Genomic DNA, 24,347 nt, shown 5'->3' on the forward strand with positions numbered 1-24,347 from the left:
CAATTTAGTCTCTTAAATCAAGTTAAGGTAGAACCATTCTTCAACCACTACATACATGTACATATAATTACTCTTTTTTTTTTAATTAATTTCCTCATGACCCTATGCTTCCGCATTCAAATTCTTGCTTTGACATATAGAAATGATCATCTTTCTTTCTTGCACTTACCTTACCTTTGCCTTTTGATTTATATTTGTAGTCATTTGGTTACTTTAACTAGAAGTTGAATCTTATTGGGCTACGGGCTACCTCAGCGCCATGCACATCCAGTACTGTATATGGTTTGGACTAAATATTTATGTAACATTATTGCTATGCGCGCCTTCGATAATAAACACTTATTTTTTATTATTATTATTTTTTTTTGGTGTTTGGAAATCATATATAAATCTAAATATTTAAGCTATAATTGTTGGGAAATTACGCAATTGATAAATATTGATTAAAGCAAATTCTCTTAGATTGATTAATTAATTAGGCCTTATCACTCGTTAACAAAATTACAACCAAAAATAAAACTACAAACACTCATCAACAATATAATATTTTGGTGTTTGCGGACTGATTTTTTTTTTAACTGTTCTTATTCGTAGCTAATCATCCCTAGTGAAACCATTGCTAATGCGGCAATTATTTATTTAATGGGTGACATTAATGATTATTATTATTATTAAGTGAAAATCTTTTATGGGAAAATAAATACTTTGGAGGTAGCCAATTAAATTGTTACGTGAGATATGTAGATCCCACTTGTGCTTCATAATCAGTTATAAATAGTATTTATCTAGATATATTTTTTTTTAAGAAAATTTGTGTTTGCCCTCCTTTTGCATATTAATTAATTAGCTTATGTAATATGATTTAATTATTCAAGCATCTTTATTTTTAAAATTTGGCATTATCTGAGCTCTCCAACGGTAAATATAAATGTCATTGTTAAATTTTAGTATTGCACTCCAGTAGCAAATGATGAAGAGTGGCAATGTAAAATTATAAATTTTATTAAACAGTGATGAGATCCATTTTTTATCAACAAAAAATAAAATCATAATATTTAACTCAATCAAAGGTTATGGGATCCACTTACTTTATTATTGTGGGATCCAAGGCTAAATTTGGCATTTAAAATTGCACCTTGCATTTTAGAGAAACTTGTCTAAAACTTGTACTTTTAAGTTTCTTGTCGCACAATGCAAATTGAGGGATGAGAAATCCTAGCGGAAAACTTGGTTATTTACAGAGGGGACATCAGTAAATTAGTCTTTGTATCCATTAAAGCAGATAGGAGAATTGAAAAGTCTCCATCCAATGGTTATCAAGTTAGTGTCTTAATCAAGTTAAGATAGAACCATTCTTCAACCACTACATGCATACTGGTACACTTTTTTATTTATTTTTTAATTGATTTTCTCATAACCTTATGATTTCAGCATTGAAAATTTTTGGTCTGCCATATAGAAATGATCCTCTTTCTTTCTTACACGTAACTTTCCTTTTCCTTTAGATTTATATTTGTAGTCATTCGGTTACTTTAACTAGAAGCTGAATCTTATTGAGCTACGGGCTATCTCAGAGCCATGCATTTTCAGTACTGTATATGATTTGGACTACATATTTATATAATATTATTGCTGTGCGCTCCTTTGATTAATTCAGCTGAACAAATACTTAACTTTATTTGGTGGTTCGAAATCATAAATAATTAAATCTAAATATTTAAGCTATAAGTGCTGGGAAACTACGTAATTGATAATATTGATTCAAGTAAATTGTCTTAGATTGATTTGTTAATCACATGTAACATATTGGTGCCTGCGGATTTTTTTTTTTTTTTTTTTTCCTATTCTTAATCGTAGCTATTCATCCCTAGTGAAACCGTGGGTAATTGGCAAGTATTAATTGGTTACATTTATTATTTATATTATTATTATTAAGTGAAAACATTTTACGAAAAAATATATCATTTAGAGGGTAGCCAATCAAATTTTTACTGTTATATATGTAAATCCTACTTATGCTCCATAAATAGTGATAAATAGTATTTTTCTTGATATTGTTGTATTAATTTTAAAGAAAATTTGTGTTTGCCTCCTTTTGCATATCAATTAATTAGCCTGTATAATATAATTTAATTATTCACTTTATTTTTAAAATTTAGCATTAGTATGAGCTCTCCAATGATAAATATAAATGTCATCATTAGATTTTTAGTATTGTATTCCAATAATAAGTAATTTGAAATTATAAATTTAATTAAATGATAATAGGATCTAGTTTTTATTAATAAAAAAAAGTAATATTTAAATCAATAAAAGGTTATGGGACCTACATACTTTATTGTTGTTGGATCCAATGCCAAAGACAGTGTTTGAACTTGGCATTGCCAAAATTTTTGCTCCCCATTGGAGATACCAATAGAGAAACAATACTATATTTTAGCCGTGGTATTGTCAAAAGGGCATATAATTGGAGATACTTTTAGATTTTGAAACTTATAGAAAACTAAAAATAACATATTGTAGTCATTGTTTCATATAATTTTTTTTTCATAAAGACATTTGATTTTTGTGTTACAATCCATGCACTAGATATGAAGGGTGAAGAGACTAAGTATTTTTTTTTTTTTTTTGTAGTTAATATATATAATAATTCATAAATTAAAGTAATGTTGCTTGTATGCTCTTCACATCCATACTTACGAGGTCATGGGTTATTCATTAGAATTAAACGAGAAGCTTATTATCTGCTTCAGCTAATATCTTTATGAATAAGAATTACTATTGCAACAACTCTTTTCAATATTGCATGTATATAATTTCTATCTTAGCGTATCAATCAATTCGTAAGAATTTGGAGGATTAGCTATCACCAAACCATGTAGACTGTATCTATAAGAGTACAAAATTTTCTTCGGATGGAATTTAATTTAGCATTCATTTCTATTGACAAAGTCTCTTAAATAATTATCACCAAATACTCTGGAACGAAATTAATATTAAAGTAATTACCAAATTAAAATGATGAATAGTATTTCCAATAAAGATGACTTCATCAATCGCACCCCAAAATGATTACATGATCACGTCTTGGTAGTGTCAGACATTGTTGGATTTCTTTCCCTTTTAACTCATCTCTAGTCACGTCTAGTACATTATATTTGGAAAAGATTAAGGGATTTAACACTTTTTTAGACTCTAAATTTCAACCAAATATCATACTAATTGACCATTAAAAAAATAAAAAGGTTTCGTACATCATACTAATTAATTAACAAAAATGACATCATAATTATACAATCTTTGTTTTATATTAAGTTCTTTCTTAAAAGTAATCCTAATCCTATGGCTCAAATCTTCCTCGGACGATGATGATGTTTGGGATCCGAGGCCGAGGCAAAGGAGGAGGCCAAAGCAAAGATGACAAAAGGACAAAAGGAGATGAACACCTTGCATTTTACGGAGACTACTTGTACTAAATTTTCTTGTAGTATAATGCAAACTAAGGGATGACAAATCCTAGTGGAAACCATGGCTATTTATAGATTGAAGCAGATAGGAGATTTGAAAAAACCTCTATCCAATGTTTATCGATTTAGTCTCTTCATCAAGGCAGAACCATTTTTCTACCATTTTTGTTTTCTGTTTTTTGTTTTTTTTTTTAAATAATTCCCTCATGACCTTATGCTTTCAGCATTGAAAATTTTGCCATATACAAATGGTTAGTTTAACTAGAAGTTCAATCTTATTGGGACACCTAATTGCCATATTTCAGTGAATGGTGTGGACTAAAATTTTCCGTTGACATTTTTGCTGTGTTCCTTTGATTAATTCAGTAAAACAAAAATGCAACTTACCTTGGTGTTTTATAAGAATATATAAATTGTGTAAATTGATTAATGATCACATACATCATATATTAAAAAAAGAAAAAGAAAAAAAAAAACTCGTGAACAATTTAATATTTTGGTGCTTGCGGATTTTTTATTTTTGTAAGGAAAGTTCGTGTTTTCCTTCCCTTTGCATATTGATTAAAATTAATTAATTAGCTTATATAACATTTCTGGAAAATTAGAAATAAATAATTGTGGAGTCATTATTTCATATAAAATTTTTTTATTAAGGCGTTTGGTTCTTTTTTTTTTTCTTTTTTTTTGGATCATATAAAGGCCTTTGGTTCTTATACTACAATTTATGCCTCGGATGCAATAGGTAAAGGGAATATGTATGTATACATATATTGCTGAAAATTGGCATATGCATCAAATTATACACATAATGAAAGTAGAATTTGACAAGTAATCAGATTAATTTTTACTTTAAGAGGACCCGGGGCCATTCATGCCTTTCTGGGTTGTCAGGTAAAACTTTGATATTGACTCAACTTTTCGTATGAAATTTGAAAAAATGGGTATTAATTTCAATTACGTAAACTGTAAAATGACATGTATAATTCGAGATAATCATTTCGTTCATATTGAATTATATTGAACGCCACAAATTTTTAAATAAAACTTTTTTGTTGGTACATTTTAATTTATCATATTTTTGTCACCGAAAGTAGTTAATTATATAGAGAAAACTGAAATTCGGGGCATCAATTGGAACATAGTTTTAAACTTATTCTATATGCTAAATTAATTTGTAGTAGTACTTCCCCCTTGAAGTGTCAAGCAGGGCCCCTGTTTTCTCCGCTGGATATTTGTTCGGAATAAATTGGAATACGATCAGCATGAGACTAAAAAGGATCTAATATATAGACCAACGTGAAGTGTAAAATACTCAACAGCATCCATTTCTTTCATTTTCTGGTACTACAGTGATTATGTGGTAATGTGAGCCCCAAAACCACTGACCCCATATAATCTTAGTTAACGAAACTTACTTTGAAAATTCAAATAAAAAAAGTCTCAATATATTTAGTGGTAGTGGTCAATGGGAGAACTGTGTTTAGTCGGATTTGGTGGGTCAAGAAAGGGGAAAAAAAATATATATATATATATATATACACAGAGAGAGAGAGAGAGAGAGAGAAATCATAACTTCGTGATTAAGACATAATTAGAACAATATTATATATATATATATAGTAATACCCAAAACAATTAGAAAAAGGCATCCATCGGTCGACCCTTCTACTTTTATTTATAAATCATACTGTTATTGCAATGACTGCAAGATGCATAGCAAACCTTATTAAAAAATGAGAAAAGTGCATAAGTATAATGAATTAATCCATGGTTGCTTAATATTATATAAGAAGGGTCTAACTGTTATCAGACCAGAACTGCTTCTGGAGATAGTCAATAATATTCTTATCAACTTGGAAAGCCTTGGTGAGAACATCAGGATTGATATGAGGGTCTGATCCAAACACAGCGTTAGCAATAGTGATAACTCCGGGGTTTTGGCTGCTCAGACCAGCAAAAGCAAGAGCATTGTAATGTCCCCTGTTGAACTGGAAATGAATGAGACCAACTGGGAACACAAACACGTCTCCTTTGTTGAGGATTTTAGTGAACAGTTTGTTGCTTCCATCTTGTTGGTTGGATGTTACAAAACCAACCTCCAATGTTCCCTCTACGACTACTAGGATTTCGGTAGCTCGGGGATGAGTGTGTGGAGGGTTTAGACCGTACGGTAAAAAGTCAATGCGAGCGAGGGAGATTCCCAAAGTGTTAAGCCCTGGAATTTCGTTTACAGCCACCGGAGTCACTTTCGACCCAACTGGATTCGATGTGTTCCCGGGCTTATCCAGCCCAGAGAAGAAGAAATCCCCTGCGTCGGCAAGCTTGGGGTCCTTGCAGAACTTTCCATTCACAAACACTGCTCAACAGAAAATTTTCTACTTAGTATCAAACACCTTTCGACAACCATATTTTAAAATGTATAATGATAATGGAATAGAAATTAAAATGCATGTATAATGCTATAATATATACTTACAGCTCTGTTTGGTATCAAACACATAAATTTCGTAATTATAGAACCATCAAACACATTTCAACAAATACCATAAATAGAAATTCAAATATATATTAATATAATATTGTATACGTACAGCCACCGGTTTTGGTGTCGTTTAAGGCCACACAGAAGTCCTGAACAGGGTCGGGATCCGAGGCAGAGGCAAAGGAGCAGGCCAAAGCCAAGATGACAGAGGACAAAAGGAGATGAGCACCTTGCATTTTAGAAAAAAGCTTGTCCAAAATTTATACTTAATTTTTTTTTAATAGTATAATGTAAAGTGAGGGATGAGAAATCTTTGCGGAAAACATGGCTATTTATAGAGGGGAAACCAGCAAACTAGTCTTTGTATCCTTTGAAGCAGATAGAAGACTCGAAAAATCTCTATCCAATGGTTTTTAGTCTCTTAATCAAGGTAGAACCATTCTTCAACCACTGCATATATACAAGCATTCTTTATCTTTTTTTTTTTTTTTAATAATTAATTTCCTCATGACCTTATGCTTTCAGCATTGAAATTTTTGCCACATAGAAATGGTCTTTTTTTTTTTTGTTCTTCACGTACTCCCCTTATTCCTTTGATTTTTTGTTGTAATCATTTGGTTATTTTAACTAGAAGTTGAATGTTATTGAGCGACCTCATTGCTATCTCCGCTGTACGTAAACGGTGTGGAATTAAATTTATGTTGACATTGTCGCTGTGCCTGCCTTTGATTATTCAGTTGAACAGGTATTTAACTTTATTTGGTGTTTAAAATAAATCAGGACTGCCACAGCCTCAAACATAAAAAGGTGATAGAACGACAGCTTCCTTTCATTTGCTCTACCAGTCGGTGTGGTGTTTGCCCTCCTTTTTTCATTAATTAGCTTATATAATGTGATTGAATTGTTAGATTAGAAAATTACAAATCATAATTGTAAAGTCATTATTACATAATTTTTTTTTTTTTTAATAAAAGCATTTGATTCTTGTATTACAATCTAACCCTTGGATGTCAAGGGTTAAGCGGAATATTCATTGGAGTTAAAAAAGAATTCTAATATTTACTCCAAAATACCTTTATGACAATAAGAATTACTATTGCAACATTATTTAAACATACATACATACATACATACATATATATATATATATATATAAACTCCAAAAAAAAAGTTTAAAACCAGCGTTTTTTTAATATTGCATTTATAAATTCTATGTTGCGTAGCACGCAATATATCAGAATTTAGAGCACTGGTGATCACGAAACCCTGAAGGCTGGACCTATCCGAGTACAGAATTTTCTTCGACTGGAAATGAATTTAGCATTCATCTTATGTTCACAAAGTCTCTTAAATTATTATTAACAAAAATTATTTCTTTTTTTTTTTTTTTGGTTGAAAACTATTACCACATATTATGGTACGAAATATAAAGTAGTTACGAAATAAAAATCATGATTAGTAATTCCAATAAAGATGATACTGATCAATCGCACCCCAAATTGATAGTATGATTACGTTTATTAGTTAATTTCTTTCAATTTCATCACGAAAATAAATAAACAAACTCATTTCTACTCCCTTCTACTATATTACATCTGGAGAAGATCAAGGGATTTAATACTTTTTTAGACTCCAAACTTAAAACAAATATTATACTAATTGATCATTAAAAAAATAAAAAGGTTCAAATATCATACTAATTATTTAACAAAACGGCATACTAATTATACAGAATTTTGTTTCATTATAATTTTCACTTTAAAATTAATCTTAATCCTATGGCTCAAATTCTACTTGGATGATTATGGTAATTAAAGCATGAAAATTAATGTTTATTCGCTTCAAAATAGAGAAAATAAATTGCTGGCGAAGTAAAGGCCTTGAAGAATACTACTATGAATTCATTAACGAAATTAAAGGACAACAAATTCTCTCTCCCCATTTTCTCCAATGCAAACAAATAGCAATCTCTCAAGCTCGAAGTGATCTTGAAACTCTTTGTCAATGGTGGTTTGATGATTTTGTACTTGCATATTTTTAATTTTTACATCATATAAAGTTTTCAAAATTAGTTTCGAGAGTTAAAAAGAGAAAGAGAGATGATAACACAGTTTATGATTCAGAGAGACACAGGATAAGAGAGTTTCTAATTTAGAGAGACAAAAATGATTAACAAATTGGACGAAATATTATAACTGAAAAATGAGATAATGGTATACAATACCGTTCTTCGTATTTTAAAAATGAATATGAATCCAACAATAGGGAAACACATATTGCAACCCTTATTAAAATGTAAAGCTAACACATAGTTTATGAATTCAATGGAATCCTCTAATATAATTAGGAGCTAATTGTTGTCAACTGCTTCTGAAGATAGTCAATGATATTCTTGTCAACTTGGAAGGCCTTGGTGAGCACATTAGGATTAATACGAGGATCTGAATCAAACACAGAGTCAGTAATGGTGATTACTCCTGCATTTTGTGCTCAGATCGGCGAAGGCTACTGCATTGCTATTTCCCCTGTTGAATTGGAAGTGAATGAGACCAACTGGGAATACAAATACATCTCCCTTGTTAAGGATTTTCGTACAGAGGCGGTTATCATCTGGGATGGATGTTACGATCCATGCATTAATTGGATATGAAGGATGAAGAGAATGTTATCATCTTGGTTGGATGTTACAGTCCATGCATCGGAGATGAAGGGTGAATATAATATTCCTTGGAGTGTTTTTTTTAATTATTATACATAACAATTAGAAGATTAAAGTAGTGCTGTTTGTATGCTCATCATATCCATAATTACAAGGTCATGGATTATTCATTAGAATTAAAAGAGAAACATATTATCTACTTCAGCTAATATATTTATGAATAAGAATTACTATTGCAACAACTCTTTTCAATATTGCATTTATATAATTTCTATCTTGCGTTTCAAGCATTACATTAGAATTTAGAGGACTAGCTATCAGAAAACCTTGTAGACTGTATCTATGAGAGTACAAAATTTTCTTCAGGTGGAAATTAATTTAGCATTCATTTCTATTGGCAAAGTCTCTAAAATAATTATCACCAAATACTTTTCTATTGACAAAGTCTTTAAAATAATTATCACCAAATACTCTGGTACAAAATATTAAAGTAATTACCAAATTAAAATCATGAATTACTATTCCAATAAAGACGGCATTCATCACTCGCACCCTAAAATGATTATACGATCACGTCTTAGTAGTGTCATACATTGTTGGGTTTCTTTCCCTTTTAACTCATCTCTAATCATGTCTAGTACATTATATTTGGAAAAGATTAAGGGATTTAACACTTTTTTTGACTCCAAATTTCAACCAAATATGATTCTACTTGACCATTAAAAAAACAAAAATGTTTCATACATCATACTAATCAATTAACAAAAATGACATAATAATTATACAATCATTGTCAGGACCCGTCCAGAATTCCTTCCCCGGAACCCTAGACAGCCCTGATCCCAGGGAAACCCTACCGGACCCTCCAACGGAAAATCCGACAGAGCCTCCCCTAAGGGATTTACTTACCACAAATTACCTGCACTGAAAACACACTTCTAAAAACATCTCCTTATTCCTCCCACAAACTTCAAATTATTCCACAAATTCCAGCACTTCTCAAAAGCAACAACAGTCCAGTGCATAAATAAAACAGAAGTATCCCAATAGTATACAGAGCTTTAAGAAGTGCTAAACAACATAAATACAACAAGGCTGAAAAGAAATAATACACTGAAATGAAAGAGTACAGAAGTACTTCTCGAAACACAACAGCAGCGGAAAACTTGGTTCGCTCCGGAAGAACGTCTACCACCACTTGCACCTAAGGGAACGAAATTTAAGAGTGTGAGATGCTAATCATCTCCGTGAGTAACCCGAACTACTGAACACCTTTTGTGATAATAAAACTAATAGTAATAGCAATTAAGGAATAGAACAAATACCAACAATTAATAAATAAATAAATAATATTAACGGTTGGAAAATAATAATTTCCCTCAAAACTCTCACCAATCGCTCCGTTTGAAATGTTCCCTTTTTAAAACCTTTTCGCAAAACCCAATGTACATACCTCCCAAAAACCAAGGGATTAAACCATTTGATATACAAAAAATAGAAACATACCCCAAATATATAATAAAAATATAATAAATTATATTAAATAAATTTGAACACCTTTGGGGTTTAAACCATTATTTGCAATTTACACCGACAATTACACCTGATGCACCACACCATATACCGGTGATGCCCTTCGATACCCAGCGTCCCGAGCACCGACTGGCGAGGGGTTAAAGAGAGAAACCTGCAGTGGTCACTTCGGCGTCCCGGCAGTACCGACTGCTAAAAACCATCACCCGGCCAAGGAGGGGGGCGGCTGTGGCCAATAACAACTTGCCTGCCCACGGTCCAATGGCAACTCACGGGTGAAGTAAAAACCGTACGCTAAACCAGATAATAACCGTGCACTACCACGTGTCCATACACCATACACCAGAACACCAATACTGTATGAGTGCGTCTAAAAATAAACAATAATAACCAACCGTACCGTTTTTCCAAAAACCACCGTGGGAAGTATACCAAATTTTCACAAAACACCATCCCACATATTTTTATTCAACAACCCGGTACGAAACAGCGATAATCAACAAACCACAATTTTCCTCGAAATACGAGATGCAACCATAAAAATACCGCGGGCATAATTTATAAAATTAAACTAATATTTTCGTAAAATATTTAACCCAATTATGCCAGGAAATTATTACTTAAAATCACGTACAATTAATACCGAAATCCACTTTGCTCATGCATAATAAATAAATTAAACCATAATAAAACGATAATTAAATCACACCACATGAGCATAATTTAAATACCAATTTAAATACCAATTAAACATAATTAATTGCCCAAAAATGATATAAAATCCAGACACAATCAATTACTGAAAATACTTACTCATGTGTAATAAATACCGTTTAATCACAATATAATAATAATCGGGAATTTCTAATGACCCAAAATTTCATTTAACACCAATGGGTAAAATAATATATATATATATAATATATTTAAAATACACCACATGAGCACAAATTACAGATATCAAATTAATACCACATAAATACAATTAATTACCCCAAAAATATTTTTAAAGGTGGGTCACTCACCTGGAGCACGTAATTAACCTATGATCCACCACGGGATCAATTCTACGACTCACCGGTGCTCCTAGAACAAAATTCACAGACAGTCAAATAAATTAATATTTTATTCGGGTAATTAATACCCGGTACCCGGGGGCTTAAACGCAAACGTTAACCAAAATAGGCGAATAATATACCGAATCGAAGCTCGTGGGACGAGGATCACAAATCCGGTCTCCATCGACCCCAATTCCGCCGGAGGTGGCCGGAAAGGTTCGGCCGGTTTTCAATTCCTCGTATCTCGCAAACCACTTCGAATTTTTGAGATTGGAGGCCATTTTTGAACTCAGGGGATCCAAAATAGGGGGAGAGGAGGCTCAATTTGGATTGGGCTGGCCGGAAAACACAAGAAAAGAGGAGAGAGAAATTCCGGCGGCCGGCGCCTTCTCCAGCCCGATCGGCGCGCATCTGGCGGCGGCTGGCCGTGAAAATTGGCGGCCGAGCTCGCCTCCTCCTTCCGCACGTCACTAGCCGGCGCGTGTACTGTATGAGTGGCCGGAATTTGAAAAATACAGTGAGAGAGAGGGACGGTCGGTGGGAGAAAAAAAATAACTGTTGTGTGTTTTTTTTTGGTGGCTCGGGGAAGAAGAAGGAAAAAAGGAAAAAAGAAAAGAAAAAGAAAAGAAATGGTGTTTTCCCACGTGGGGAAAAGAAAAGAAAAAGAAAAAGAAAAAGAAAAGAAAAAGGAAAAGAAAGAGAAAAGGAAAAAAATAATTAAATAATATTAATAATAATATTATTATTTAAAATAATAATAAAAATAATTTGATTTTACACATGGTTGACATGTGGCATTTCACCATGGTGACACATGGCCACCTTCATTGAGTCACACGTGGCACATCGTTATGCGTGTAAAAATAATATTAAAATAATACGGTATTTGAAAAACTTTACAGGTCCATAACTTTCAAACCACATGTCCAAATCGAACGTGCCGCTAGTCTACAGACTCGTATCGACGAGCACTTCACAACCATGCATGAATAAAATGTCAACTTCGGCACCCCTTGGACAGTTTGGACCTCAACTTGTTTTGCTCAAAACTTTCAAACCGTAGCTCCGTTTTCAACGTGCTACCAGTCTACGAACTCGTGCCAACGTGTACTTCGTAATGGTACCTCAGTCAACCTAGAATTCCAACCGGATCAAAAAGTCAACTTTTGACCCCTTCGGTCAAAGGTCAACCTCGGTCAACGTGCACGGATTCCGGTGCGATTTGGGACGGGGTGTTACAATCATTGGTTAATATTAAGTTCTCTTAAATTAATCCTAATCCTATGGCTCAAATCTTGCTCGGATGATGATGATGTTTGGGATAAGAGGCTGAGGCAAAGGAGGAGGCCAAAGCCAAGATAACAATTGCATTTTACAGAGACTGCTTGTACTAAGTATTCTTGTAGCATAATGCAAAGTAAGAGATGAAAAATCCTAGTGGAAACCATGGCTATTTTTAGATTGAAGCAGATAGGAGATTTGAAAAAATCTCTATCTAATGGCTATCGATTTAGTCTCCTAATCAAGGTAGAACCATTTTTTTTTATAAATAATTCCCTCATGATATTATGCTTTCAGCATTGAAATTTTGGCCATATAGAAATGGTTATTTTCTTTTCTTCACGTGCTGTCCCTCTTCCTTTGATTTATTATTGTAGTCATTTTGTTATTTTGACTAGAAGTTCAATCTTATTGGGACACCTAATTGCCATACTCGGTGAATCGTGTGGACTAAAATTTTCTGTTGACATTGTTGCTGTGCATTCGTTTGATTAATTCAGTAAAACAAAAATCAACATTATTTTGGTGTTTTATAAGAATATATAAATTAATTAAATTGATTAATGATCACATATATCATAAATAAAAAATATAAATAAAAATAAAAACGAGTCAAAAATTTTATATTTTGGTGCTTTCAGAATCTTTGTTCTCAAGAAAATTTGTCTTTGCTGTCACTTTGCATATTGGGTAATATTAATTAATTAGCTTATGTTGTCAAAAAAATCGATTAGCTTATATAATATTTCTGGAAAATTAGAAATAAATAATTGCAGTCATTATTTCATATAAAATATTTTTATTAATTAAGGCGTTTTTTTTCTCTCTTTTTTTTTTTTTTTGGTGGGATCAGATAAAGGCATTTGGTTCTTATATTACAATTTATGCCTTGGGTGCCATGGGTTGAAGGGAATATATATATATATATATTGCTGAAAATTGGCTCAGGCATCAAATTATACGTATGATGAAAGTGGAATTCGACAAGTAATCAGATTAATTTTTAATTTAAGAGGACCGGGGCCATTCATGCTTTTCTGCGTTGTCCTATAAAACTTTGATATTGACTCATCTATTCACATAAAATTTGAAGAAATGGGTATTAATTTCAATTACTAAGTACCAAAAGATCAACCAAAATGACCAAATTTGTAACACCCCGTCCCGAATCATGTTGGAATTTTTACACGTTGACCAAGGTTGACTGTTGACTGTTGAGTTTGACGGTGAGCGTTGACCGAAGGGGTCAAACGTTGACTTTTTGACCTAAATGGAATTCTAGGTTGACTGAGGTACCGTTACAAAGTACATGTTGGCACGAGTTCATAGACTAGTAGCACGTTGAAAACGGAGCTACGGTTTGAAAGTTATAAGCAAAACAAGTTGAGGTCCAAACTGTCCAAAGGATGTCAGAGTTGACTTTTTATTTATGGGGAAATGAGCTTTGACTCATGCATGGTTGTGAAGTGCTCATCGATACGAGTTCATAGACTAGCGGCACGCTTAAAACGGACATCCGGTTAAAAAGTTATGGACGCGTAAAGTTTGCCGGATACCGTAATATTTTAATGTTTTTAAGTCGATAAACAGTGAAATGCCACATGTCGTCACCTGATTGGTCCATGTGGATGAACAGTGTCACCACTGTGGCTTTTATTTGACAAAAATCTTGGGGAAGAGAGAGAGGAGAGAGAGAGAGAGAGAAACCGACCGGCCACCGAAATCTTCAAATTTTTCGGCCGATTCTCATTACACGCGCCTGCCAGACGGAAGCCTCTCTCCATTTCCGGCCAAACCCCAAAATTTCAAGGCCGTTGGCCGCCGGACGCGCCCGAATCGAGGCGCCGAAGCTCGGCAGCGATTTTTCCCTCCACCACCGGCCACCACCGTTTGCCCTGTTTTCGGCCATTTTTAGGCCACACGCGCCAGCCACCCCTCACCACCTCCTCAATTCTGGCCTACCCACCAAATTTCACGGCCACCGGACCTCCAACGCGCCGGGATCGGAGCGTTTTCCGGCGAGGGACCGAAAATCTTCAAACCCCGATTTCTCCGCCATCCGGCCTCCGTTTGCCTCACCGTTGGTCCCGTTGGAACCCTCTCCCCTTGATCTACAAAACCGCCAAAAATCTCAGCCAACGGCCACCGCACGCGCCGCCGCCGGCGACGGTTGTCGGTGACCGCGGCGGCTCGTCGGAAGTTACTGTTCCGGTGAGTACCCAGTTGTACCGCCGGTCCTTGTCCACTGTTTCTAACCTCCTGAATCCAAATCCGGCATCCTTTTCTGCCAATTTGTGATGGTTTGAGAGAATCAAAGAGTTGAATTCCGGAAGCTTTCCGGCGAGATTCCGGCCGCCTCGGGTCTGATCACCGGAAAGTAAGACCAAATCCGTGATCCTCGTTCCACGAGCTTCAATTCGGTATACTATTCGACCATTTTGGTTAACGTTTGTGTTTAACCCCCCGGGTACCGGATATTATTTACCCGAATAAAATATTAATTTATTTGACTGTGTGTGAACTGTGTTCTAGGAGCACGGGTGAGTCATGGAATTGATCCCATGGTAGATCATGGTTTAATTGTGTGCTCCAGGTGAGTGACCCACCTTTAAAAATATTTTGGACAATTAATTATGTTTAATTGGTATTTAAATTATGCTCATGTGGTACAATTTAGTTATGGTTTTATTGTGATTTAATTTATTTATTATGCATGAGCAAAGTATATTTCGATAATAGTGGTACGTGGTTTTAAGTATTATTTTGGGCATAATTGGTTTAAATATTTTATGAAAATATTTGTTAAATTGGTGGTTTAATTTTATAATTATGCCCATGGTATTCTATCTGTTGAACCTCCTATTACGAGAAAATTATGGTTTATTTGTTATCGATGTTTTTGTACCGGTTTGTTAAATAAAAATATGTAGGATGGTAAGTGTGAAAATTTAATATATTTCCCACGGTAATTTTGGAAAACGGTACGGTTGGTTTAATAATTATTTTAGACGCACTCATTGTAACACCCCGTCCCGAACCATGTCGGAATTTTTGCACGTTGATCGAGGTTAACCGTTGACCGTTGACCGAAGGGGTCAAAAGTTGACTTTTTGACCCAGTTGGAATTCTAGGTTGACTGAGATACTGTTACAGATTACACGTTGGCACGAGTTCATAGACTAGTAGCACGTTGAAAATGGAGCTACGGTTTGAAAGTTATGAGCAAAACAAGTTGGGGTCCAAACTGTCCAGGGGGTGCCGGAGTTGACTTTTTATTCATGCAAGGTTGAGCTTTGACTCATGCATGGTTGTAAAGTGTTTGTTGATACGAGTCCGTAGACTAGCGGCACGTTCGATTTGGACATGTGGTTTGAAAGTTATGGACCTGTAGAATTTTTCAAATACCGTATTATTTTAATATTATTTTTAAACACGTAACGATGTGCCACGTGTGACTTAATGAAGATGACCATGTGTCACCATGTTGAGAAGCCACATGTCAACCATGTGTAATATCAAATTATTTTTATTATTATTTAAAATAATAATATTATTATTTGATTATTTAATTATTTTTATTTTTATTTCTTTTTATTTTCCTTTTTCTTTTTCTTTTTCTTTTTCTTTTTCTTTTCTTTTCCCCACGTGGGAAAACACCTTCTTTTTTTTTCTTTTCTTTTTTCTTTTTCTTTTCCCTTTCTTCCCTTCTTCTTCCCCGAGCCCGTCAAAACAAAACGCAGAATTTTTTTTTTCTCCCTCTCTCTCTCCTTTGACTCTCTCCCTCTCTCTGTTTGACCGACCGGTTGGCCGGACTTCAGTCGCCAAAATTCCATAAGCGCCGGCCACCGGTGTAGCCCACCTCCTCGCGACCTCGGCCCTCAAATTTCCCGGCCAATCGCCGCCGGACGCGCCCAGATCGGGCCGGTGAAGCCGGCGGCGACCGGTTATGTTTGTCCGGCGATTCTCGCCGTTTCCGACCAACCCAGCCCTACCCATACCCATATTCCACCATTTTCGACCCCTCTGAGTCTGTTTCCGGGGTTAGATTGCCCAAAATCCCCACCGTTTGAAAGATCCCTCAAGTTTAAAACCGACCGAAGCTTTCTGGCCAAATTCCGGCCACCTCCGGCGGAATTGGGGCCGATGGAGACCGGTAATGCGCTCCTCGTTCCACGAGCTTCGATTCGGTATATTATTCGCCTATTTTGGATAACGTTTGTGTTTGACCCCACGGGTACCGGGTATTATTTACCCGAATAAAATATTAATTTATTTGACTGTGTGTGAATTGTGTTCTAGGAGCACCGGTGAGACGTGGAATTGATCCCATGGTGGATCATAGTTTAATTGCGTGCTCCAGGTTAGTGACCCACCTTTGAAAATGTTTTTAGGGTAATTAATTGTAATTATGTAGTATTAATTTGATAACTGTAATTGGTGCTCATGTGGCGTATTTTAAATATAATCGGGAAAAATATTATTTTATATATATACTTACCTCTTGGTGCTAAATGAAATTTTGGGGTCATTAAGAAATTCCCGATTATTATTTTATTGTGATTAAATGGTATTTGTTACACATGAGCAAGTATTTTCAGTAATTAATTGCGTCTGGATTTTATATCATTTTTGGGCAATTAATTGGTGTTTAATATGTATTTAAATTATGCTCATGTGGTACAATTTGGTTATGGTTTTATTGTGGTTTAATTTATTATTATGCATGAGCAAAGTGGATTTTGGTATTAATCGTACGTGGTTTTAAGTAATATTTTTCGGGCATAATTGGGTTAAATATTTTACGAAAATATTTGTTTAAATTTTATAAATTATGCCGCGGGTTTTTTTATGGTTGCATCTCGTATTTCGAGAAAATTGTGGTTTGTTTGTTATCGATGGTTCGTACTGATGTGTTTAATAAAAATATGTGGGATGGTAAGTGTGAGAATTTAATGTATTTCGCACCGTAATTTTGGAAAACGGTACGGTTGGTTAATAATGTTTATCTTTAGACGCACTCATACAGTATTGGTGTTCTGGTGTATGGACACGTGGTAGCACGCAGGTATTATGTGGTTTAGCACGCGGTTATTATTTCTCCCGTTGTTGCCATTGGACCGTGGGCAGGCAAGTTTGTTATTGCGCACAGCTGCCCCCCTCCTTGGCCGGGAGATGGTTTCAGCAGCGGTACTGTCGGGACGCCGAAGTGCCGTTTGCAGGTTTCTCTCTTTAACCCCCCCCCGCCAGTCGGTGCCCGGGACGCTGGGTATCGGAGGGCATCACCGGTATATGGTGTGGTGCGTCAGGTGTAAATTGCAAATAATGTTTTAAACCCCAAAGGTGTTCAAAATTATTTACTATAATTTATTATATTTTAATTATATATTGGGGTATTTATTATTTATTGTTTATCAAATGGTTTAATCCCTTGGTTTTCGGGGAGTACGTACATCGGGTTTTGTGAAAATGTTTTAAAAAGGGGAACATTTCCAACTGAGTGAATAGTGAGGGTTTTGAGAGAAATTATTATTTCAATTGTTTATTTATTTATTTATGTAATTGTTCGGTATGGATTGATTAAATTCCTTTATTTTTATATTATTAATATTAAAGGTGTTCAGTAGTTAGGGTCACTCACTGAGATGATTAGCATCTCACACTCTTAAATTTCGTTCCCCTAGGTCCAGGTTGGAGACGTTGATTGTCCGGGGCGAGCCCAACGTCTCAGTTCGTTGCCAAAGGTTCAAGAAGTTTTTCTTCCCTTTTTTCCTCTCTGTCTTGTATTGCTTCCTTATCTGTCATTTTATAAATTCCACATTTATCTGTATAATGCTCTGTATACTGTATTGGAAGTGTAGTTGTTATTTATGCACTGGGTTGCTGCTGTTGTTATTTGAAGTGCTGAAATTTGTGGAATCAATTTGTAGTTTGTGGGAGGAATAAGGGGATGTTTTTAGAAGTGTGTTTTCAGTGCAGGTAATTTTTGGTTAGTCCTACCCTTAAGGGAGATGCTGCCGGATTTTCCGTTGGAAGGTTCGGTGGTATTTCCCTGGGATCAGGGCTTGTCTAGGGTTTCGGGGAAGGAATTCTAGGCAGGTCCTGACACTTATACAGTATTGGTGTTTTGGTGTATGTACACGTGGTTTAGCGCGCAAGTATTATGTGGTTTAGCGCGCAAGTATTATGTCTCCCGTGGTTGCCATTGGACCGTGGGCAGGCAAGTTTGATATTGGCCACAGCCGCCCATCCCTTGGCCGGGATGACGATTTCAGTTGCGGTACTGTCGGGACACCGAAGTGCCGTTTGCAAGTTTCTCTCTTTAATCTCCCCACCAGTCGGTGCTCGGGATGCTAGGTATCGGAGGGCATCACTGGTATATGGTGTGGTGCGTCAAGTGTAATTTTCAGATAAAGTTTCAAACCCCAAAGGTGTTCAAAAATTATTTATTATAATTTATTACATTTTAATTATATATTGGGGTATTTATTTATTTATTGTTTATCAAATGTTTGATCCCTTCTTTTTCGGGAAGTACGAATATCGGGTTTTGTGAAATCATTTTAAAAAGGGAACATTTCCAATGGAGTGATTGGTGAGAGTTTGAGGGAAAATTTTTATTTCCAACTGTTATTATTATTTATTTATTAATTGTTGGTATTAATTCAATTCCCTTATTTGTTATTATTATTATTACTATCATTAAAAGTGTTCAGTAGTTAGGGTCACTCATTGAGATGATTAGCATCTCACGTTTTTAAGTTCCATTTCCTTAGGTGCAAGGGGTGGTAGACGTTCTTCCGGAGCGAGCCAATTCTCCGCTGCTATCATGTTTCGAGAAGTACCTTTGTACTTATTCATTTCAGTTGTATTATTTCTTTCATCTTTGTTGTATTTCTGTTGATTAGCACTTCATAAAGCTCTGTATACTATTTGGACACTTATGTTTTATTTATGCACTGGGCTGCTAATTATTGTGGTGAAGTTCTGTAAATTGTGGAATCAACTTGTAGTTTTGCGGGAGGAATAAGGGGGTGAATATAGAAGTGTGTTTTCAGTGCAGGTAATTTTTGGTAAGTCCTACCCTTAGGGGAGGTGCTGTCGGATTTTCCGTTGGAAGGTTCGGTGGTATTTCCCTGGGATCAGGGCTTGTCTAGGATTCCGGGAGGGAATTCTGGACGGGTCCTGACAAAATTCCATAGAGTAAACTGTAAAATCACATGTACTAGATAATCATTTCGTTCAAATTGAATTATATAAAATGCCACATATTATTACATAAAACTTTTTGTTGCTACATTTTAATTTATCATATTTTTGTCACTGAAAGTAATTATATAGAGAAAACTGAAATTCAGGAGCATCATTTGGAACATACTTTTAAACTTATTCTATATGCTAAATTAATTTCTAGTAGTACTTCGCCCATGAATAGTCAAGCAGGGCCTCTATTTTTTCTGGTGGATAGTGGCTCGGAATAAATTGGAATACGATCAACATAAGACTAAAAAGGATCTAATATATAGACCAAAGCAAATGTATAAGTACTCAACAGCATCCATTTCTTTCATGTTTTGGTACTAAGTAATTATTTAGTAATATGAGCCCAAAAACCACCGACCATATATAATGTTAGTTAACGAAACTAACTTTGAAAATTCAAATAAAAAAGTCTTAAGCTAGCAGCGGTCAATGGGAGAAGTGTTAGTTGGATTTGGTGGGTCAGAAAGGAAAAAAAAATAGAGAAATCGTGACTTCGTGATTAAGACATAATTAGAACAATATCATATATATGTATAGTAATACCCAAAACAATTATAGAAAAAGGCATCCATTGGTCAACCCTTCTACTTTTATCATAAATTATACTTTTATTGCAATAACTGCAACACATAGCAAACCTTATTAAATGAAAAAAGTACATAAGGATAGTTTATTAATCGATGGTTGCTTCATATTATATAATAAGGGTCTAATAATTGTTATCAGCCCAAAACTGCTTTTGGAGACAGTCAATAATATTCTTATCAAATTGGAAAGCCTTGATGAGAACATGATACGAGGGTCTGATCCAAACACCGCGTTAGCAATAGTGATAACTCCTGCGTTTTGGCTGCTCAAAGCAGCAAAAGCAACAGCATTGTAATCTCCCCTGTTGAACTAAAAATGAATGAGACCAACTGGGAACACACCAACACATCTCCTTTGTTGAGGATTTTAGTGAAGAGTTTGTTGCTTCCATCTTTTTGGTTGGATGTTACAAAACCAACCTCCAATGTTCCCTCTATGACTACAAGGATTTCGGTGCCTCGAGGTTGAATGTGTGGAGGGTTTAGACCATATGGTGCATAGTCAATACAAGCCAAGTATATGCCCAAAGTGTTGAGTCCTGGTGTTTTGTCAACATTGAGTTGAGTTACATTTGAGCCAAGTGGGTTAGATGTGTCCCTGGGCTTATCGAGCCCCGGAAAGAAGAAACCGTGGGCCGTGACATCCTTGGGGTTCTTGCATAAAATTTCCATTCACGAACACTGCTCAGAGGAGAAACTTTTATTAGTTTGGGAATTAATACTATACCATATATACTATAAAGTTAAATATAGGTAAAGGAAAATAAAAAAGGTAAACATACAAGCAGATTCAATGTCAGAGTCTTTGACTGCAACATAGAAGTCCTGCAGAGGGCTGGGATCAGAGGCAGAGGCAAAGGAGGATGCCAAGCCAAGACTAGTTAGGGAACTAGTCTCTGTATTTTCTCTGCACGAGATACGTAGAAAACTTGGACAATTTTCCACTGCTTATTTATTTGGTGTTTATCTTAATCGAGGAAAAAATGTTCTTCAACCATTAAAAGAACAAGTAAAACTTATTTAATTTTTACTTCATTGTATGTTTCTCGAATTAAATGGTCCTCTTTTTTTTTATTATTTTTATTAATTCATGTCTTAAAGATTGCAACTTAATTCCCTTTTACTATATATGATTTAAGCTAAATATTAATTTGTTTGTTTTCTATTAAAAACTTCATTTTTATTAACTAGGGCACCTTTCAATACCATGTCAAAGTCCCATATTGGTTTTGCTTAGCCGGTAATTCATGCTAAAATTTTTAAGTTGAAATAATTGTCACAACTGCTGTGCATGTTCAGATCAATTCAAGTACAAATCTATGAAGATATCCCTTGCAGGGAAAGCAATTGAAGTGTTTTTTTTTTTTCTTTTGTTTTTGAGAAGCAATTGAGATCGGTCGCTTAGTAAATTAATGATTAAATACCTTATGTTTTGGGGCCAGCACCCGGCTGTTAATTTTATTAATGCTGGACAGAAATACCTTTGATTGTTTCTTCTCTAGAGAAGATCTTCATCAATTTGCCCACTTCTTTTATAAGTAATTTAACTAACAATACGATTTATTATACTCTTTTGAGAAAAAATAATAAATATGCTTATATTTTTAAAGCGTCATTCAATTCTTATGATGAAATTGGCAGAAGCATTAAATTATTCCATCTTAAAAATTAATTTAGCATTATAACATTTTCTGAATTAGTTGATATAAAAGAATGTGGAATTTGACAAATAATCAGATGAATACTTTTTATTTGTAATTTCTTTATATAAAGATTGCTTGTTAAGTATTAAACTGATATATGGGGCATATTAATTTTCCTCTCACATAAATTTCTGGACTGTCCAATATCGACCATGCATGCATTTCTAATATCTAATAGAGAAGCCATTGAAAAAAAGGGAAAAAAATAATAGTAATTTACCCATTAAAGAGTTCTCTCATATTCAATACGATATTAGAGGCACTGACTAATTTTTAAACTTTCTACATGATGTAGCTATTTATTAATTAAGTCTGTCGCAATATGGTGGATATATAGTGTAACACCCCATCCCAAATCACATCGGAATTCGTGCACGTTGATCGAGGTTGACCGTTGACCCAGTGGGTCAAAAGTTAACTTTTTATTCCAGTTGAAATTTCTAATTGACCATGGTATCGTGGCGAAGTGCAGGATGCCCCGAGTTCGTAGACTAGTAGCACGTCGAAAACGGAGCTACGGTTTGAAATTTATGGCCAAAACAAGTCGAGGTGCAAACTGTCCAAAAAGTGTTGGGAGTTGACTTTTTATTGTTATGTAATTTTGTTTTGACTTTTGTATGGTTGTAAAGTACTCGTCGATATGAGTTCATAGACTAGTGGCACTCTTAAATTGGACATCTGGTCAAAAAGTTATGGATATTTGAAGTTCGCCGGATACCGTAATATTTTATTATATCTGGCTTAAACGCACAGTAATGCCACGTGTCGTCACCTGATTGGTCCACATGGGTGAACAGTGTCACCCACGATGGCTTTTATTTGGCAAAAACGCCAGGGAGGAGAGAGAAAGAGAGAGAGGAGAGAGAGAGAGAGGACCGGCCGCCGGAAATCGTCCAATTTCTGGCCAATCCTTGCTACACGCGCCGGCCAGACGGGAGCACCTTCCCATTTCCGGCCGAACCCTGAAATTCCACGACCGTCGGTGGCCGGACGGGCCTAGACCGAGCCGGCGAAGCTCGGTCTTGATTTTTCCCTTCCACCGCCGGCCACCCATTTTCGGCCACTTTTAAGCCACACGCGCCTGACCGGTCCCTCATCCGTGGCAATTCCGGCCTACCCACCAAATTTCACGGCCACCGGACCTCCGACGCGCCAGGATCGGAGCATTTTCCAGCGAGGCGCTGAAAATCTTCAAATCGCGATCTCTTCACCGTCCGGAAGTCACTGTTCCGACGAGTACCCAGTTGCACCGCCGGTCCCTGTCCACTAATTCCGACCTCCTGAATCCAAAGCCGGCATCCTTTTCCTCCAATTCGCTACGGTTTGGGAGAATTGGGGGGTCGAATCCCAAAAGCTTTCCGGCGAGATTCCGGCCACCTCGGGTCCGATCTCCGAGAAGTAAGACCTAATCCGTTATCCTCATCACTCAAGCTTCGATTCGGTATATCACTCATAATTTTTAGTTGTCGTTTGTGTTCGCTCCCTGGGTACCCATTTGGGAGTTACCCGATTAAAATATTAATATATTTGGTTGGTGTACTGTGGATGTTTTAGGTGCGCGTGCGAGTAGTGGAGTTGATCCTGCGGAGGATCTTAGCTGATATACGCTCTTAAGGTGAGTGACCCACCTTTAAAAATATTTTGGGGCAATTAATTATATTTAATTGGTGTTTAATTGATATTTGAATTATGCTCATGTGGTGCAATTTAATTATGATTTTATTGTGATTTAATTTATTTATTATGCATGAGCAAAGTATTTTCAGTAATAATTGTATGTAGTTTTAATATTATTTTTCGGGCATAATTGGTTTAAATATTTTAAGGAAAATATTTGTTTAAAGTGGAAGTTTAAATTTTTATAATTATGCCCGCGGTATATTGTTTGTTGAACCTCGTATTATGAGAAAAATTATTGTTTTACTGTTATCGATGTTTTCGTACCGGATTGTTAAATGAAAATATATGGGATGGTAAATGTGAAAATTGGTATATTTCCCACGGTAATTTTGGAAAGAACGGTACGGTTATAATTAATTTAATAATTATTTTAGACGCATTCATACAGTATTGGTGTTCTGGTGTATGTATATGGTTAGCGCGCAAGTATTATGTCTCCTGTGAGTTGCCATTGGACCGTGGGCAGGCAAGTTTGATATTGGCCACAGCCGCTCCCCTCCTTGGCCGGGATGATGGTTTCAGCAGCGGTACTGTCGGGATGCCGAAGTGCCGTTTGCAAGTTTCTCTCTTTAATCCCCCCGCCAGTCGGTGCTCGGGACGTTGGGTATCAGAGGGCATCATCGGTATATGGTGTGGT

The 24,347-nt window shown here is 35.5% G+C and overlaps 1 protein-coding gene and 1 pseudogene across 1 annotated transcript; both read right to left on the minus strand.

The window, feature by feature from the left end:
* Positions 1 to 5,047: 5,047 nt before the first annotated feature.
* Positions 5,048 to 6,270, minus strand: LOC125420833 (germin-like protein subfamily 1 member 14). Its single transcript, XM_048468004.2, has 2 exons — positions 6,059 to 6,270; positions 5,048 to 5,823 (listed from the first exon to the last, which is right to left on the minus strand). The coding sequence occupies exons 1-2, from the start codon at positions 6,183 to 6,185 to the stop codon at positions 5,264 to 5,266; spliced, it is 687 nt and encodes a 228-aa protein (XP_048323961.1). The 5' UTR covers positions 6,186 to 6,270; the 3' UTR covers positions 5,048 to 5,263.
* Positions 6,271 to 8,292: 2,022 nt separating this feature from the next.
* LOC125421040 (germin-like protein subfamily 1 member 14) lies at positions 8,293 to 21,363 on the minus strand (annotated as a pseudogene).
* Between the last annotated feature and the right edge of the window lie 2,984 nt (positions 21,364 to 24,347).

Source organism: Ziziphus jujuba, chromosome 10 (assembly GCF_031755915.1).
Source record: "Ziziphus jujuba cultivar Dongzao chromosome 10, ASM3175591v1".
Lineage (NCBI taxonomy): Eukaryota > Viridiplantae > Streptophyta > Magnoliopsida > Rosales > Rhamnaceae > Ziziphus > Ziziphus jujuba.

Coding starts and splice junctions, on each gene's coding strand:
- LOC125420833 (XM_048468004.2), bottom strand. CDS start 6,185: ATGCAAGGTGCTCATCTCCTTTTGTCCTCTGTCATCTTGGCTTTGGCC. Junction 5,824..6,058: donor CGACACCAAAACCGGTGGCT/GTACGTATACAA, acceptor TCTGTTGAGCAG/TGTTTGTGAATGGAAAGTTC.